Source organism: Anarhichas minor, unplaced genomic scaffold (genome assembly GCF_050575085.1).
Source record: "Anarhichas minor isolate MPS153535 unplaced genomic scaffold, ASM5057508v1 ptg000026l, whole genome shotgun sequence".
NCBI classification, from domain to species: Eukaryota; Metazoa; Chordata; class Actinopteri; order Perciformes; family Anarhichadidae; genus Anarhichas; species Anarhichas minor.
Genome location: NW_027466472.1, coordinates 10,220,980 through 10,235,405, shown reverse-complemented (window position 1 = coordinate 10,235,405; position 14,426 = coordinate 10,220,980). Strand labels below are relative to the sequence as shown.

Here is a 14,426-nt window from a genome sequence, read left to right as displayed (position 1 = left end):
TGATGCTGCCAGTGAAACAGTGGTCGCTTCACCTTCAGTCCCGATATGTGTTTTTGAATTTCGTTGAATTTCACGAAGTAATTAATTATTCTACTCCGCTGCAAATTGGCTGGATGCGCTGTCTGCCCTTTCAGCTCTCTGTTTATATGCTGGTGTAAAATATTATTATCTGAGAGGATGACCTCATGCAAATTATCATTGACAGACCTACAACTCGCACATGCATTTGCTTGTGTTGTAATTTATCAGATCAAAAATAGAAAGTAACCCAAACTGTTGATACACACAAATACACATAATAGCAATATTCATTTGGGATATTTCCAATTGACTGGAGACTTAAATAGAAAAAATGCCAGACACAATTTAACGAATAAGAAGAAATGTTGCTCCATTAATTAACCTCATCTATGAATGTAAGTGTCGAAAGTAGCCATGCTGGAATAAACCAGCATCCCAAAATGTTCAAATAGCATCAGTCATGCAAGAATGGAAATATAGCCTATACTTTCTGTCTCGCTGAATCAAGATGCACCCTTAAACATGTTGCCAAAATATATTCAAGCTATGTGTTAATGTGGACTTGTATTAATATTCATTTAAAACTGCTTCAAACTATAACTTAGTTAAAAATACTGCATTATATAAGGCTCATTTGAGGCTGAAGGGATAATTGAGAGGAACAAATGAACGCGTAATTCAAACCCATGATGAGAGCAGAGCGGCTCACGCGATCTATTGCTCTGTGTTTGATTCCTTTTGCCTGGACTCGATCGATGCTTTCCGGTTCGACGACTTTGGGCTCCTGAGCAGTGCATGGCTGAGTTGTGGGAGCTTCACAACGATTTAAAGGTGAGGAGCGGGATTTTTTTCCATTTCAAGGCAACTTCTTGTTTGCGTTGCTCCACTGTTGCCTTTTCACGTAACGTTTGCTGACTGCAGTGCACGGTTACTGTAAGGCGGCCAGAGGGCTCCAGTCAAAACAAGCACTAGCGTACAGCCAAACGTTAGTGGAGTTAGCACAGTTAGCCTGCTAGTTAGCCTCCACAGACAACTGGCATTTAAATCTATCTTTTATATTTGCGGCACATTCGTTGTTCACAGTGTTGTTGGAGCTGTAACGGTGACTTATGTTGCATAACTGTTACCGTCCTCCATGTAGTCGATATGCTCAGGTACATGTTGTAATAGTTAGCTACACAGCCAGATCCATTACTACACCCCTGGTTAAAGTAGCTACATTAAGCAAACATTTGGTATTATTGTGGATACTGTAGGTTTAGTCTTGGATCAAAGTGTTGCTAAAAGATGCCAGAGAGCTCATCAGTAACACCACTGTTGTGTGTGTGTGTCGTGCCAGCTGAAAGTCAGCCAGCATGGGTCGCCGCTCGTCTGATAGTGAGGATGACAGTCGGAGCAGGAAGAAGAAAAAACAGCGTCGCCGGTCGTCCTCCTCTTCCTCTTCGTCTTCATCCACCAACAGCAAGGTGGTCACCAGCCGGAGTCGGAGGACCAGTCGCCGGAGCCGTTCTCGCTCCAGAGACAAGGACAAAGACAGGAGGTGAGAGTGAGCAGGTCTGCTGAAGTGTCCTTGAGCAAGACAGGTTCTCATCTTCAGGGCTGCTTTGGTGCTGATGCTGCAAGTTCCCCAGCAGCCCAGCCCCTGACTTCGATGGCTCATCTCCTCTGTGTGTGCACAAGTGAATCAAAGATCGAAAACTTAGTTTGTTGGCTTATTATATGACATGCGGCTTGCTTTCATTTTACAGCTCATTAGAGGCTAACATGTAAAGACTAACCCTCGTACTTTGTTGCCACAGTCTGAGTCTGATGTATAAGCGAAAACCCAGTTCTAGTTGAGTTCGCACCATTTTTGTAGCGTTTTATCAATTTTAAAGCACATTATGAGTGCAGATCTAATAGCTTTACAGTCAATAACATTCTGGCTTTGTGTGGAATTGGCATGTACGTGACTGTTTTCAGATGGCAAAAAGATGGGTGTTGTTTTGCTATAGCTTCAAAAACAGACTTATGAATCCTCAGAGTAAACCCATGTAGGTAAAGGGGGACAGTTGTTTTCCAGCTTTCAATGTGGTGTACGTTGGAATGCTGTCCGGTATTAATATTAGTTTGTTTTTTTGCTCAGGATAATTGAAGATGGAATTGTTATTGTCGATAATGATTCAGCTGAAACGCTGGACATGCAGTGACGGACGCTGTACTGTTTACAATGAGTGCCTGTTAAGGACTTTGCTAAGAGAACCCAGATATGAAAAGTAACAGTCAAATCTTGAGCCTACACGGTTTTGGTTGGTCATATTATTCCACAAAAAGAAACATGTACGATCGCTATTATAACAAGTGAAACCAGCGCTTTTACTTTTGTGTTTTAGCTAAATGTCATTTTAGAGATTAAACAAATATGGCTGTTTTCAAATGGCTCATTTTTGTGTCTATTCTCTGTAATAAACAAACTGAGTTTCTACTCGTGTTTCAAAAATGCCACACTTATGTTATCGAGCAGTCTCAGAGGAAGGAGGAGGTTCAGTGATAATCAGACATCTTTACAAGTGGCTAGTGGCTGGACCTGGCCTCCTCCATCCATCCACAGCTGCCACTGGCTGTGTGTGGCTGCTCAGACAAGGCCAGTTGATGGTAATTATTTATGAGGCTTGGTCAAGGTCCATTACTGCTGATTGGAAGTCATTGCCCGTCTGTACGGGATGGGGCCTGGTGGGCAGTGCAAACCCCGGGACCACAGTCCCTCATCTATTAGCCATACAGTTCGATCAATTAGCCAAGACATTGTGTGTGTGTGTGCGCGTTTGCATGAAACTAGTTCCACAAATAGGCTCACATGAAAGACTACACACATCCTGTGGCATTTTCAACCTGCATACATGCATGCAGTGTAAAGAGACCTAACATGTGGTAAAAACCGAAGAGTGCTTATGCTCTAGGTTGGTGACATCATGAGTGTGTGTGAGTGAGCAAGAGAAGTGAAATCCAACAATCCAAGGTAGGTGTTGTATTCATGTGAAAGGACTCCGTGTTAACCGGCGCTTCCTACTCCCATGTGTTTGAGCCATTATGTTTTTATTACGTTACATTTGCTTCTGAGAAAATATGTGAGTTAACGCCGCCGTCCAAAACCCCCCCCCCCCCTCAGCTCACTACTGTGTGTTTCTTCTGTGTAATGTGTGAAGTGGTGGTAGTGGAAGTTGTTTCATAAGGCCCCGCTCATGGGATCCAGCCTTTGGAATACTAATGGATCTTTTACTGAGCTGCTCTAAGTGGTACAACTCTGGTTTGATAGTTCAGCCTCTGTGTTATTTGAATTGCTCTGCTTTTACCTCTCTTCTCTTCTATCTTGCAGCGCTCCCATAGCACAGTCTATGTGGTTTTTTTTTTTGTCTGCGCGCTAAAAGATTTGGGTATATTTCAGCTGTGGCGAAAGAAAGAAGAGGTTTTAAATAATGAATATTGCTCAAACTGTTTGCGCAGTAGAAGGGGGGGGGGGGGGGTTCTCTGCATTTACATTCACCCCCATGAATGCCTCCTGCTACATGATATCAATAGGCACGCGGTGTGAGTGGTGTTTGTAAAATAGATGCTGCACACACTGCTGTAGCCACATTAAAGAGCAGGAGAGCACCAAAGGGCCCCTGCGGAGGAACTGCAGGGCCGTAGCCGAGCGTGTTCACTAATGCAAAGTGGCCGTCAGCGCTGCTCGTAGCGGGTAAGGTTGTCTGGGACACTCGGACATCTTTGCTGTTGAAATGAACAGCAAAACAAATTAGGAATACAGCCTTCACGTACGCAGGAGAGGGAATGATTTCAGATGATGGTGAACGAACACACACAATAATAGGAATGGTTCTTGTCATGGCTGGGTGGAGCCTAAGGGGGAAGTGAGGAGGGAGCTGATGTTAGAAGTGTTTGATTTTGGTTTATCGATAGTAACCTGTGAAACACTACAAAATGAAGCTGAATGATCGTGATTAGTAATAACAAATGTATATTATGGAGCGATTCCGGGAACCACATTTTCTTCACGAACCACACCGAGCATTCAAAACAAATTCACATATTTCACTGTCCGATTTGCCAAAATCCCAAAGTGATTAAATAGTCCTCAAACTTGCCGTCTTGAGTTATGTTTTGTTTAAAGGGTCCTGCCAATAATATAATTGAATGTGTATGTTTGTGCTCCAGGAGAAGGAGACGTTCCAGCAGCAGCTCGTCCCACAGTTCGTCTCGCAGGAAGAGGAGTCGCAGCGCAGAGAGAGACAAGGGGAGGAGCCACCGCTCACACAGGTCACGCAGCCGAGACAGGAGGTAACACCTGAACACACACACACACACACACTTTAATTTCAATTTTGACGCTTTGGTCTTTTTTTCTTGTGACTATTTCATAATTCATATTGTTTCTAAATCTAACAATAGAGCCCAAAGTATTGGAATTTTACTTGTTTGGATTAGTCTTAAGTTCCTGCAACATAGTCTTTGCCTCAGAATTATATTAGTAATAGTCAAATTTATTTGTACAGCACTTGTGTATGTGATGAAAGTGCTTCAAGTGAGATAGAAAGGCATTAAGGAAAGATATAAAAGAAGCACATATATATATATGATTTTAAAGACAAAACAAAACAAAATGGGAGATAAAAATAAGCTGAAATGCAATATGTTTAATCTGCACTGAAGCAAAGTATATATCACGTGAAGAGAAGGAGTGATGAGCAATTGCTACATCATTTAGTAATGACAAAAGAAAATCCTCTTGAAGCTCTTTGGGTGTTTGTATTACAGATCAGTACGTGGAATGCCTTTGCAGACGTTTCTTATTAAAAAAAAACCCGCCTTTAGCAAGTTTACCTCAGTGTTAACAAACACATAGTTTCCTATTTATGTCTTGTGTCATCAGATTGAGCCACATGGAAACTTGCGTCTTAGGTCTGGATTAGTGCGTTGCGTGCGTGTCGTGTCTGTTTGTCCCGACTGTCTATCTGCTTTGTGAGTCACAATGAAAAACACTCGCAGCAGGTCAAATTGCAACACCAGTTCAATCCCTCGCAAGTCTCTTCTGGCAGCAGCTCTCTTTTCACTCATCAATGCTATTAAAACATCATTACCCATACACACCCTGTTAAATTATGATTATTATTGGTGTATTCTTTTTTTTTTTTTTTAGCAAGGGACTAACTTATTCATGCAAGACTAATGTGTACACACCTGCACCACACTTCTCTCACACACACACACGCACACACACACACAGTCATAGTGAGTGTTGTATCCCTTTCAGAAACATAAAGGCAACGTCTCTGTGTGTGGTGGTCCATGTCATTAGCATAGCTAATCTGGTGCTAATGAACCAGTAAACTGTGCTGTTTTTAAATCCCTCACACACACACACACACACACACACACACTCATTGTCGCACACACATAAAAACATGCACAGACGCACAATTGAAGAAAGGTCGTCATAATATATGCGCGAGCGGGGCCCTTTGTTTACTTGTGTATGGCTGTGGGGGAGAGCAGAGATCATTTTAATCACAAAGGAAAAAGAGTTTTAATATCTTCATTACAGAGGTGTCGGGATGAATGGATGATCCAACACAGTTGTTTTGACATAAGAGTGGTCGATGGTGCCGTATAAAGACTCCACGCATGCACTCTCCACCCTAATGGTCGCCGGACATTCTGTGGCATCGGAACAATCGGCAAATTTCATTTTTTTTGCACTCTGAGCTGAAACTGTTTATGGACTTTTTCCGAACAGATTTCACAGATTTTTCTCCCTTTTCTCGGCAGCAGTCACTCACAGCGGCACCGGTGATTAAAACATCAGTCGAAATAATGTCATTACTGGTGTGGTGTGAGATGAAGGGTGGAGGGGATTTGGGAGATTTAGAACTACAGTCGATGACATCGGTGTTTACAAACGCTGCGCTGTGATTAGGAGGGCTGCGTTGTGTAATCGGCTTAGCGGTGAGCGAGGAGCAGGTGGGTTGGGCTGGTTGCTGGTGGGAGTGTGCGTGGTCGGGGTGTTACGAGGTGGAGGCGGTGTTGGAGGTGGGGATGTGCAAAAAATGATGGCATTGATGAATTTATGTGTTTGTGTGATGGCAGCTGCAATTTGTGTCTGCAAAACTTTGTCGGCGGCGGCCACATGTGTGCTCCTTTTAGAACAATCCAGCTCAAATTTGATTGTGTACTGTAACAAAAGGGGACTAGAGTTGACATGATTAGTTGGCTAATTGCTTTGTCAATCGGCAACAAAAAAATAAATCGGTTTTGATAATCGATTAATTGTTTGAGTCATTTATTTAAACCAAGACAGATGACTTTTCTCTGTAGTTCCAGCTTCTTAAATGTGAGCATTTGCTTCTTTTCTTTGTGTTGTTTGAGAGTAAACTGGTTATCATTTGTAATAAAACGATATTTGAAGAGCCAGCTTTCGGCTCTGGGAAAGGAATCTTTTTCACTATTTTCTGGCATTTTATAGAACAAATGAATAATCTGTTTATCAAGAAAATAACCGTCAGATGAATTGATAACAAAGACAATTGTTCGTTGATGCCCTAAATGGGACTAATTAAGACCATGTGAATATTCAGTATTTCAAGTATTTTCTGCAGTACTACGATCGGCTGTAGTATTACAGCCCTTGGTTGTGGGATACTGCACATTCTGCATCCATTGTGTGGAATGAGAGCAGGTTGGTGTGCACAGGTGCCCTGACTGCCATTAGTCAGTGTGTGTGTGTGTGTGTGTGTGTGTGTGTGTGTGTGTGTGTGTGTGTGTGTGTGTGTGTGTGTGTGTGTGTGTGTGTGTGTGTGTGTGTGTGTGTGTGTGTGTGTGTGTGTGTGTGTGTGTGTGTGTGTGTGTGTGTGTGGATGAGGCTGGCTGAGAGGCTGGCTGATGGATCAGAGGAGCATTGGGTGGACAGACCTCATGATTGATACGTAGATAGGATATGAGGTGCTGCCTGCCACCCCCACCCACGCCAACCTGGCGCCCCCTTCAGAATATGAACGAGAGAAGCGAGAAGAGGCCCGAGTGCACGCCGACCGGAGAGACGAGAAGTTGGAGGAGAATGGAAAAGTGTGGCGAGAATAGGTTGAGTTAGTGCCGTGGAGGGAGAGGACCGAGAGATCCTGAAGGAGGAAAAATGAAGAGGAGAGAGACAAAAGCGAGCAGCGGCAGAGAGAACAGATCCTCCGAGAGAGGGATATTATTCAGAAGAAATGAGAATAATAACGTCGGCATCGGAATATTGCAGGGGAGAAGATTAGGACCATAGTGGGGCAGTCGTGGGTTGAAGGGATGGGGGGTATTATTACCTTCTTTTCCATCTCTCATGTATAAATAAAAAATAAAGAAATACATGAAATAAGAATAATGCTCTATCATGTGTTTACCATCTACCGTTGCTTCCTCCTTCTTCCCCTCTCGTTCTCTCATTCTCCTTCTTTTTTTTTTAACTTCCTGTCCTCAATCAGAGAAGGGCCAGGTCCCCCAGAGGCACTCAATCTTGCCCCGAAATGTAAAACAGACAAGAAGAGCAGATTACCTATTTGCCATTAATGTTTATTCTCTTTGATGTGAGCAGGCATATCAGGCTGCCTGTGTGTGTGTGTGTGTGTGTGTGTGTGTGTGTGTGTGTGTCTGCCAGTGTGCGCACCAGCATGTGTGAGGTTTATTGAGTGTATGCATGTATGTGCAGATTTGCGTGAATGCATGTTCATTGTGTGTGTGTGTGTGTGTGTGTGTGTGTGTGTGTGTGTGTGTGTGTGTGTGTGTGTGTGTGTGTGTGTGTGTGTGTGTGTGTGTGTGTGTGTGTGTGTGTGTGTGTGTGTGTGTGTGTGTGTGTGTGTGTGTGTGTGTGTGGGTGGGTGGGTGGGTGTGGGGGGGGGGGGGGGGTGTCACGGCCTAGTCCACTGGGGGGGAGAGAGCAGAGTGGAGCATGGCGGCAGCAGCGTACTGTGATTCTGATGTCGTACCCGGTCCAACAAAGACGACGCGGCGTCTCTCATCACAGCCGGATCACAGGCTCGTCTTTAGGTGGGCTCGGCGGAGCGTCCACAGCAGGGGTTAAATGTGGGTGGGCTCAGTCAGTCATCCTGTCAGTCCTCCATTGACTTTAACGGTTCGCTTTAGACGACATGGAGGAATGGCAGGTGCGACAAATCCGCCGCGCGGCCCATCAAAGAGAAGCCGTGTCATTCGCAGAAGGGTATTCACACACACACGCGTGTGTGTGCACGCACTCGCATAGGTGAGAGCATACACTGCAGGGCACACACACACACAGGAATGCTTACATTTACCTCATTAATATTTCAGGTGTTTGTTGAGTTAGCAGGGCAGAGTGCTAGCGTCAGGGTTTAGCCCCCGCTACCACCGGAGCGGCTTCATTACTGGGGCTGCTGTCATGACCGTGAGGCGAGTGAGACCTCTAATCATGTCTCTCCCCCTAAAAGGAGATGGATATCGAGCTAGGTTAGCAGACCAGAGTCAGGGTTATTTCAGCAAACCCTGGAGCCACAGAGGTCGGGATGAGTTAGAACTGGTGCTTAGTTAAAGCAAGTGGAAAGAACTGAGGGCGGGACATGAGTTGGGCCTAGACAGACAGACAGGTGTCGCATCTTAACAGTTAAAAAGTGGCTCTGTATGGCTATTTCAAGTCCGAGCTGAAGTTGCGACGTCAAGGTTATTGTGGTGCAAAAAGCAAAAGTTATCATTAGTTGTTGCGGCCTCTGAACCGTCTGAAAACATACATTTCTTGTAGTTTTACACAGGACGTTGTTGCGGTGTTTCAGTACAACAACAGAAGTTCAAAGGACGTTGTTATGAATAAGCCCCAAAGGTTTACCTGCTAGAGGGGAGCAGGCACCAGATCTGCTCTCCTGCATTCAGGCTGACATGAAGCATGGATGTAATGATGATAATAACAATGAGACGCTTCAGTAATCCCCTTAGGCACATTCTGATGTTTTTTATTTTATTTTTTTTGCTTTTTTTTTTTACAGAGAGGTCAGAGGTCAGGGTTGACTAAAGACCGGCACCTAGAGCTAGCTATTATCATTGCCTTGGACTTCTGCTTATGAGACAGTCAACCGCTCGGCCACCCTGTCATGTCTTGCTGCCGCTAGAACGAGGTAATCTAGACGTTTTAGCTCCATAGCTCTGCTTTCTGCACTGGAGATCACAGAAGGACTCCAGGTGTGTGTGTGTGTGTGTGTGTGTGTGTGTGTGTGTGTGTGTGTGTGTGTGTGTGTGTGTGTGTGTGTGTGTGTGTGTGTGTGTGTGTGTGTGTGTGTTGTAGGGGTTGAGCGATGGCCCGGTATTTATTTCACACAGCAATTTTCCCCTGTATGAGATGAGGTGTCGTACATCTGCTAGATAGCTTTTCCTGCCTAGCACCGACACGGAGCGCGTGCAAGGTCATCCAGGCAGCTTGGGAACAGGGAGGGTTGAGGCGAGGGGGAATGGTCTGGGGGGGGGGCAAAAAGGTAGGGTAGTTGAGTGCATTAGACAAAGCTGGGGTGAGGAAAGTCGGGGACTTTTGGGGTGAGCAGTGTGGCCTCCCAGCTTTTCATTGCACCTGGATCAGCAATTCCCCCGTCAGGTGACAGGGTGGATATTGCTCTGCACATTTGAGTCCAGCGTGCATTTATTCACACAGTTTAGACTGCGTGTGATGTAGCAGGTGGTTTTGGGTGTAGCTGGCCTTCACGAGGAGAGCAGCCCTGAGTGCGTTTTGAGGACATGACAAGTGAAATCTTGTTTTCCTCGACAAGCCGCTGAGATCTTGCCATTGTGAGAGAACCATAAGGCACGAATGACGGTGCTGATGGAATGATGGCAGTACCTCACTCACTGTTGTCACTGTTTTGTAGTGGTCTCAGGTTAGTCTAGACTACACATACCATGCTGGAGTTTAAGAGCAGCCTCCTGGCTGTTTTTTCATCCATCTGTCTGTTATCCAACGGACTCTCAACATCTTTTCTTGTCCCCCCCCTCCTGCAGGATGACATCCAGCCCCTTTCTTCCTTCTTACCCTATTACCGGACTTTGCAAAGTGTTGATTTAAACTGAAAGATGACCTGGTTTAGTTTGGCTGCGTCTTCTCTACTCCATAAAAATCAACATGCTTCCAGTTGTGAGATCTGAACGGCGTTTGTTGTTGTGTATCTCTCTCTCTCTCTCTCTCTCTCTCTCTCTCTCTCTCTCTCTCTGTCTCTCTCTCTTTCCCTGTGTTGTCTTTTTTTTTTTTTTATCCGCTGTAAAGGCCAGTCAAGCGCTGCTCGGCTTTGTTGTCAGAAACCTTTATTTACCAAAGGGAGGAATAAGTGACTGACACAGACAGCCTCTTTCATCCGCGCCTCGCCGCAAGCAGTGTTCCCCTCTAACGCCAGAGGAAAACCCCCCCCTCCCTCCCTCACCCCTCACTTCTGCCAAGCCGTTCTCCCCCCTCCCTCACCCCCACCCCTCCATCCTGCAGGCTCACAACACACTAGCCCACTCCCCTGGGCAGCAACCTAGCTGGAGAGTCTGCACCGTGTAACACGCACACACAATTCAACTCACACGAGGCATCACACCGGTCCTCTCGCATAGACCATCAAAATGAGGGAGTTAGGCCGATGGTCCCAAACAAAGACGAGTTTAACATCAAAAAAGTTCTCCCTCCATCTGTTTAACAAACCGTGTAGACACATGAATCCTGTTATGTTACAGCCTCGACTGGAAAGGTAGCTGCTGTTAGACATTGTATGATGGAGGAATCTCTCGGGCATCAGCTGGCTAAAGCGCACTGATTTGTGTCATTTGTGAACATTCACACGAGGTCATCATTGTCATTAATATGGTTGTAAAGAAAAGTAATTCTGTATTTCTCATAACTCTCAAATGTTGGTGATGTAGGGAAAACATCGTTGCTTTACTTCCAATTTCGAATGATACATCCAAACAGCTTTTTCTGCAGACGTCACAGGCGTGTGAAGTCTCAGAGGAAGTAACTGGTCAAATTGGTAGGTTGCTCAATGCCCACACTGTAGCTCTTAATCACTGTCAAGAAGCAGAGACTCTGAATGGAGTCTAATGAAAGGTAACCGCTTTATTTTCTGGCTATATGTGTCTTTATTTTCTCTTGTTTACGTTTGAGTGTTGAGGTGGGAAGATAAAACCTGTTTTCTCTCAGAAGCTCCTGAAACTGTCGTTAAATAGGCAAAAATAAATGAATCTTTTTTTGTTTGTTTTTTGCTCTTCATAACGTGCTTTATCAGCTGGCCACTCATAGCGATATACTGGTGCCAAGGATGCAACAATTTGCTCATTTAATTCAACCTTTTTCCCCTAAGTAGTGCAATGAAACAATTCTTATTGAGACAACAAGCATGTTTGAAGATGCATGATTTAGTGTTTCCAAATGAACTCTTATAAAAATTAATTCTATTACAGTATAAATTCTTACAGTATAAATGTCAACCCTGAATTCTTTTGGAATTCAGGGTTGACAAAAAAAAAAAGAAGTTTGTTTGAAGTTTTCAGCTCTAATCATGGAGAGCGCTGGATAATTTCCCTTTTTTAAAAGCTGTTTGAATAAAATCAAATCTTTATGATTAATAGTATCACAGAGAGCAGACGAGTCACTTTATGTGCGTGTGTGTGTGTACGAAAGACAAAATTTAGTTTTGTTTGATGACTGAACCCAGTAGAAGTACGACACTCCCACAGTTATTTCTTCAGTAGAGACCCACTTGCAATGTTTTGCAAATATAATCTCGATAATGCCAAAGACTAATCCATGCAATCAGCCCTCATTGTGTTCACTTCATGACAGTAAAGAGCCTCATCCGTCTGGCCAGACCAAGAGAAAGACGGAAACGCTTTTAGCTCTGGCATAGGAAAATGAGCACCAAATGTATCTCTCTCTCTTTCCTTCCTGCTTTTTCTCTGTCTCTCGCTCCTATTTAAGCTTCTTGAAGTTCTTCCAAATTGGGTTTTAAATGCCAATTAGGAGGTTGAATGTAGTAAAATAAAAGCAAATGCAGGCAGGATGGCCTCACCTTCTGGCTGGTTAGGCTTCAGAGAGAGCCGAGCCGGACCTTTGGCTCCCAGTGAGGCTTTGAGAGAAATATCCTGCCTAATGAACACATTAATTAGAACCATAACTATTTATAAGATGATAATTAGAAACGAAGGGAGGTAAACTGGGCTTTTCCTGCAATTAATGGAGGATTAATTACGGGAGCTAATGAAGTGGATTTTTGAAACGCGTGGAGGTGAAGTACAGAGATGTGCAGCCCGCTTTGTGATCACTGGCATAATTATTTTCTCCAGCGCCAAAGCGTTTGAGGCCCCGGTCCTCGCCGGCTCAGGCCCGGCTAATAAGCATCATTGCATCGTTATATATGCACTTAAAAAGACTTGCCACTGAAATGACTGTCTAATTATTTCTAATTGGCAGGCCCTGTGTGTTGTCATTGAGCTGTTTGGAGCCACAGCGGAGCCCCGGGTCTAATAACACTCTGGGCGGAGAAGCAGGGGGAGAGAGAGACAGTGATACATAGACAGAGAGAGAGAGCATAAAGGGGGGGGGGGGGGGGCTCTACCAGTTGCCTGCTGCTCATAGCCCCCCCCCCCCCCCCGTGTGCCATGCGCCCAGCAGGACAGTGAGTCCTAGAATGTCGCCCGGTGCGCTCAGAGGTCACATTGCCAAGTAGCCGATTAGCAAAGTTTTATTGTATCTGTGCTTGTTTTTCCCCTTTTTAATTAAGTGCTTCTGCTCTTAATTTATGCGCAGATAAACGCCACCGTCTGTCCACGGTTCTTCTTTTCACTCTTAAACATGCTACACACACACACACACACACACGCACACACGGAGGGAGGGAGGTATGTTTATATGCTGTGTGTGATTCAGTGGCCAGGTTTTGAGCCGGTCCGTAGAGACGCATGCTAAGAGAGCATGCATGGACAAACCTCAGTCAGGCGTGTTTACCTTGTACTCTACTTACGCTCTGGCTCAAACCATATGGACACCATCGTTCTCTGGGAGTCACAGGAAGGCGTGTGTGCACTTGTATAGTTGGTCTTCTTTACAATATGCTTACACATCGTATATTCAGACCAATAGCTAGCGTTGAATTGGGTTTATCGGTAAATACGTGCATCTTTCCAATAGATGTACATTTCTTTATTATTTGAGGCATTGATCTCCATTCAGGCCGTGGTCATACATTTTTCGAGAGTGTTTGCTTTACGAAAGTGTTTGAATCACGGCCTCGGATTACGTGTATGAGCACCACACTTAACTCGTCCTAAGCAGAGCCATGTGCGTTGTCCTGCCAAAAAGCACTCCTTCATTCCTCCTCCTCCCTCCCCGGACAACTTGGGAGCAAATTGCCAGCTAATGGAACCACTGCCTGCACTTGTCAATTCACTTTGGACAAGCAAAGGAACCGCACAAACACACACACACACACACACACACACACACACACACACACACACACACACACACACACAAGCATGTGGTTTCACTCACACTTTTAGTCATTTATTTGTGGAAAAAGAAGAGAAAAATGAGAGAGAATGGCAGAGAAATGAAACAAGGATCATGTGCGCCTTGACTGAAACCTTGACAATCTTTTTGAAAGTAATGAAACACTTTCTCAGCATGCGCATGAGTTTTTCTATTTGAAATTTGTCTTCCTTTTTTTTGTTCCGTCTATCCATTCGCGTTTTGGCAGAGTCGAGGACATGAGGATGAAGTGGAGATAGATGGATCGCCCAAAGGATACGTGGCCAACTGTCGTATGATTGGCTGAACAAAGAGCAGACTTCTGTGACTGGTTGAACAGAGAACCCGACGTCGCAATTTTTTTGGCTCGAAATCAAAAGCAGGAAAAATGTAATTATTTTAAATGCAGTCAACAGTTTTGTTAGAGTGGAAGTTTGCCAGATTTCTCAGTAAACTCTGTTGGATATTGACACTCAGAAAAAAAAGTGGGATAACAAAAGCGCGCACCCGCCTCTCTCATGCGCTACTGCACATGTGTAATGAATGACATTCATGCCGTCACTGTGACATGTGTGGTATCATTTTGGATCCAGCTTACAACAGCGCATGGCAAGTCCAATCATTAGCAGGAGCTTTCTGCAGAGATGAGAGGAAATGTGATGTTTTTAAAAGCTGTTTGCAGCTTCCAATATATTGCGATCCCCGTAACATGTAACCTATCAATGCAGAGCTTTTCTGTGACTTCTTTCCAAGAGAATTGGCCACAAAAGCTCCATATGTCTCGGTGTTTATTGTGTTGTTATGCTTCGCAAAAATCACCCACTGTGATCGGTAAAAGAAGGTAAAATCTAACTCCGTGCATGGGACGCGTGGACCACGA

General features: G+C 44.6%; 1 protein-coding gene across 1 annotated transcript in view; it reads left to right on the top strand.

Annotated features, from left to right (window-relative positions):
- Window positions 1-787: 787 nt before the first annotated feature.
- rsrc1 (arginine/serine-rich coiled-coil 1) overlaps window positions 788-14,426 on the top strand; it is a 106,694-nt gene continuing 93,055 nt past the window's right edge. The window contains exons 1-3 of the mRNA XM_076100200.1: window positions 788-852; window positions 1,361-1,561; window positions 4,216-4,338. Coding sequence (XP_075956315.1) covers window positions 1,377-1,561; window positions 4,216-4,338 — 308 coding nt within the window. The 5' untranslated portion in view covers window positions 788-852; window positions 1,361-1,376. The remainder of the gene's footprint in view (window positions 853-1,360; window positions 1,562-4,215; window positions 4,339-14,426) is intronic.